This window comes from Arachis stenosperma, chromosome 5 (assembly GCF_014773155.1).
Source record: "Arachis stenosperma cultivar V10309 chromosome 5, arast.V10309.gnm1.PFL2, whole genome shotgun sequence".
Lineage (NCBI taxonomy): Eukaryota > Viridiplantae > Streptophyta > Magnoliopsida > Fabales > Fabaceae > Arachis > Arachis stenosperma.
The window spans coordinates 50,923,764-50,927,673 of record NC_080381.1 but is presented as its reverse complement, the minus strand read 5'-3'; the positions used below and the strand labels follow the sequence as shown (position 1 = coordinate 50,927,673).

The window sequence follows — 3,910 nt, the reverse complement described above, 5'->3', positions numbered from 1 at the left end:
ATGTACAGAGTAACAATCTTTATCTTCTATAGTGCTATATTTAATGTATTTTATTTTGTATACTATTAATCGTATTATAATCAATTCTTGCATAGCTATGATTGTGGAATATATGTCATGAAATGGCTCGAAACAATTGATCCACAAAAGATCAAAAGCGGGAAGAAATATAAATATAGAGCTTGGACACAAGTAAGTACTTTCTAAAATTAATAAACTTCTTTCTTTTTTTATTTTAGTTGGGTTCATTTGTTATGTAACTAATCTCCTTTCAATTGAAATGTAGGAAGAGATTGATGACTTCAGATACCAATATGGTCCAAATCTTTTGTTGCATGAAATGAACAAACTCAGAGAGCAGGTGATTTGGGAATCTGAAGCAATAACACTGCCAAAGCCATCTGCAACCCTCTCTAGCCCTTATTGTGAATTCACATATGGGATTTAGATAGTAAATAGGATATAGTGTAATTCACTGATTGTATTTGACAATATTTATATGTGAATATTAATGTATATATGTGAATATTAATGTAAATGCTAATCTATGTATCTAATCTTAATATCAATACTTTTTTCAATGTATTCAATGTACTTATCTAAGATGTTAATTTATAAATCTCTTGGAACTATCTGGCTGCTGTTTTATTCCAGATTCTCAGTGATTGCAATCAGTGTATTTACCAATACATTAGTAACACAAAAAAACACAATGAACCAAAATTTATACACTAGCTGAACCGAAAGATACAAACACACTGTACAGAAATTTCGAGAGCTAATTACAAAAAAATGTTTCTATCAGTATTCAATTTTAAAACAGTGAACCCTAAAATCCTAAACGCCTAAAACCATAAAACCCTAACCCTTAATACCCTGAACCCCTGAACCCCTGAACCCTGAACACAGTGAACCGAAATTAATACACTTGGCAAACCAAAAGTTGGAAACACACTGAGCCCCTTAACTCTGAACCCTAAATCCTGAACTCTAAATCCTGAACCCTAAACCCTAAACCCTAAACCACTGAACCCAGAACCTTGAACACTGAACTCTGAACCCATAAACCCTAAACCCCTAAAACCTTAAAACCCTAAAACCTTAAACCCTAAACCCTAAACCTTGAACCCCTAAACCCTAAACCCTGAACACTAAACCCTAAACCCCTAAAACTCTAAACCTAAAACCCTAAACCCTGAAAATCCATCCAGGAAAGAGTTTTAAAACTCAACCAATGTAAGTTAAAATTAATTAAGTTACTCTTTTAGATTTTTTAATAATTTTTATTTAATTAATCACACGGAAAATGTAACTAGCACTACACCTGATTCTTGTTTCTCAAAACAAATTATAATTAATCAACTTAGAAATTAATACACTAGACAAATAAAAAAACTGCATATATCAATATAGAATTTCACCAAAAAGCGACTATTCATTTAAAACTAACAACAGTCAGAAATTACCCTTGCTATAACCATGGTGAACCGAAATTTGCTCATGGGTGAACAAAAATTTACATTAATAAAAACTAAAACTTGTACAATCGTCTCTTGCATAATTCATATCTGGTGCATTGTAAATAGTGGAGCTTGACTAAATTGATGATCTGGAGTCTAAAAGGTTCAACTACAAAAAGACATAATTAATTCTATATTAGCAAGATGAATAATTGAATTTTTAACTAATTAAAAGCAAGTCAATTTTACCTTGCTTGGAGCTGTCTTTTTCTTTTTCTTCATGGCATTTGAGATCTTTTTTTCCAGGTTTGATCCAAGTCTGTTCTTGGGCCGACCTCTTGTTTTGACACGTGGTGGATTTTGAAGGTTATTCACATTGCTTAATGTCGCTTCTTCGTGCGTTAACAAAATTTTTCCCTTGCTTCTCTCTTGATATTCTTCCATCTCTGCCATGACCTTGTCAAATGCTCAGTGTAGAATTCTGGTCAACTCTTCAGACTCAAATGAAAAGTCACATATATTGTGTAATCGAAACATCAATTCGTCAAATCTCTTACTTTTCGGCTCCAGTAGAGGTTCATCTTAGCTGCTCTTGATGTGTGTATGCCTCCTCTTTATGTTCTTGCTCCAGTATTCCAATATGTATTTCGGTGCCACGTTATTCACTCGCTCAAAGCTTAGGATGCTTAGGGAATGGCAGCACAATATGTCCCTAGACTCAAACAGCAAGCAATGCACTTTACATCTCGTGATACTGCGTCGTAGGTGACGACAAACTTGTTGAATGTGAAATTAGAAACCTACTCTATGACTTCATATGTTGTGAAACCTGGGGTGGAATGCATTGATCTTGTGATACAGTTCACTTTACCTCTGAATTGAGCTTGAACTTCTCTGAACTTCTCATGGGTATATACATGATGAAACTGTGCCTCTATTGCTGATTTTGTTGCACACGGTATCACGGTGTGAAAATCTGTAGCATCAAATTTTCTCTCTGCTTGCTCTCTGCTTGCTAGGCAATTGTCGTATTGCTTCACGAATTGTCTCAAGGAGCTATTCCGTGTGATGAACTTGTTGAAAAATAAATGCATGCTCTCACTCCTTTGTGTGCTTCTCATTCCAGCCCAGAAGTGGTGATCCAAGTAAACTGGAATCCATATATGCCGATCCTTGTACAGCTCTGCAAAACAAACCGAACCCATAAGGTGTGGTGAGCTGAAAAAAATGCATGCTTCGGGAAAAAAAGATTTGTGCATGAAAATATTTCGAATTGAAACTTCAATTACCTAAAAGCCACTTGTTGCCTCTAAGACCATACTTTGTGAGGAAATCGTTCCAGTTTCTGTCAAATGCATCTTTTGTGTACGAGTTCCAAACAACATGGCTCATTTCTTGTTCAATATCAATGTGTCCCTTGTAGTCGTTTAGTTTGCTTGGGATCTTCTTTATGATGTGCCAAATACACCAGCGGTGAATTGTTGTTGGCATGTATAGCTCAATTGCCCTTTGAATCGATGCGCATTGATCGGTGAGAATTCCTTTTGGTGCTTTCCCTCCCATGCAATGTATCCAAAACTCAAATAGCCATTTGAATGATTGAATGTCCTCATTTTTCATCAGCGCACATCCAAGAAGTATCGACTAGCCGTGGTGATTCACGCCAACAAAAGAACCTAAAAGCAAATTGTACCTGCATAAATAAGGGCACCCAGACCGTGGTGAACTGAAAGATATACATTCAAAGAACATGAAAATATATGTAACTGAACGAAATACCTGTTTGTATTATAGGTGGTGTCAAATGAAACCACGTCTCTAAAATACTCAAATGTAGCTCTGCTTCTTGCATCGGCGCAGAATGCATGTTTAATGTAGTGATTGCCTTCAAGGTTGAGCTCAAAGAAGAAATTTTGGTTCTTCTCTTTCATTCTTACTAGGTACTTCCCAAATTCTTTGGCATCGTATTCTTCAGAAATATTCCGTACTTCCCTTTTGATGTAATTCCTCACATTTTTTTCTATAAAACCTAGTTCACGGTGGCTGCCAGCTGCTGCCATAAATGATTGATAAGTTTTGCTCGGTCTGATTCCCGCTTCCTCGTGGGTTTCAATGGTGCGACGCACAAACATGCTAAGCTCCCTGTGTTGTTTGAGCATCTCTACCCGTTCTAGACAGTAAGGATGTGAATGATTCAAAACAACTTTGGAAATTGTCCAAACACCGATGTCCTTCCTTATATGTCCATAAATCTTGGCTGGACAGTTTAACCCAGTTAAGGGGTTTGTCTTCAGAGTTGGAGATATCTTGGATTTCCACCTCCCCTCTCTACTACATACAATTAGTTGATTCTTAATTTTGTCTCCATCCCGAGTTATGTTCCTTATTTTTGTAGAAAAACTGGCAAGTTTGGAATAATGTTTATAGAACTTTGCAGCTTCTTCTAGTGT

At 36.2% G+C, this 3,910-nt stretch overlaps 1 protein-coding gene across 1 annotated transcript; it reads right to left on the bottom strand.

Annotated features, from left to right (window-relative positions):
• Positions 1–2,260: 2,260 nt before the first annotated feature.
• LOC130980787 (protein FAR1-RELATED SEQUENCE 5-like) lies at positions 2,261–3,619 on the bottom strand. The gene is made up of 3 exons (XM_057904432.1): positions 3,154–3,619; positions 2,750–3,016; positions 2,261–2,643 (listed from the first exon to the last, which is right to left on the bottom strand). Exons 1-3 carry the CDS (start codon positions 3,617–3,619, stop codon positions 2,261–2,263), a joined length of 1,116 nt encoding a protein of 371 aa, XP_057760415.1.
• Between the last annotated feature and the right edge of the window lie 291 nt (positions 3,620–3,910).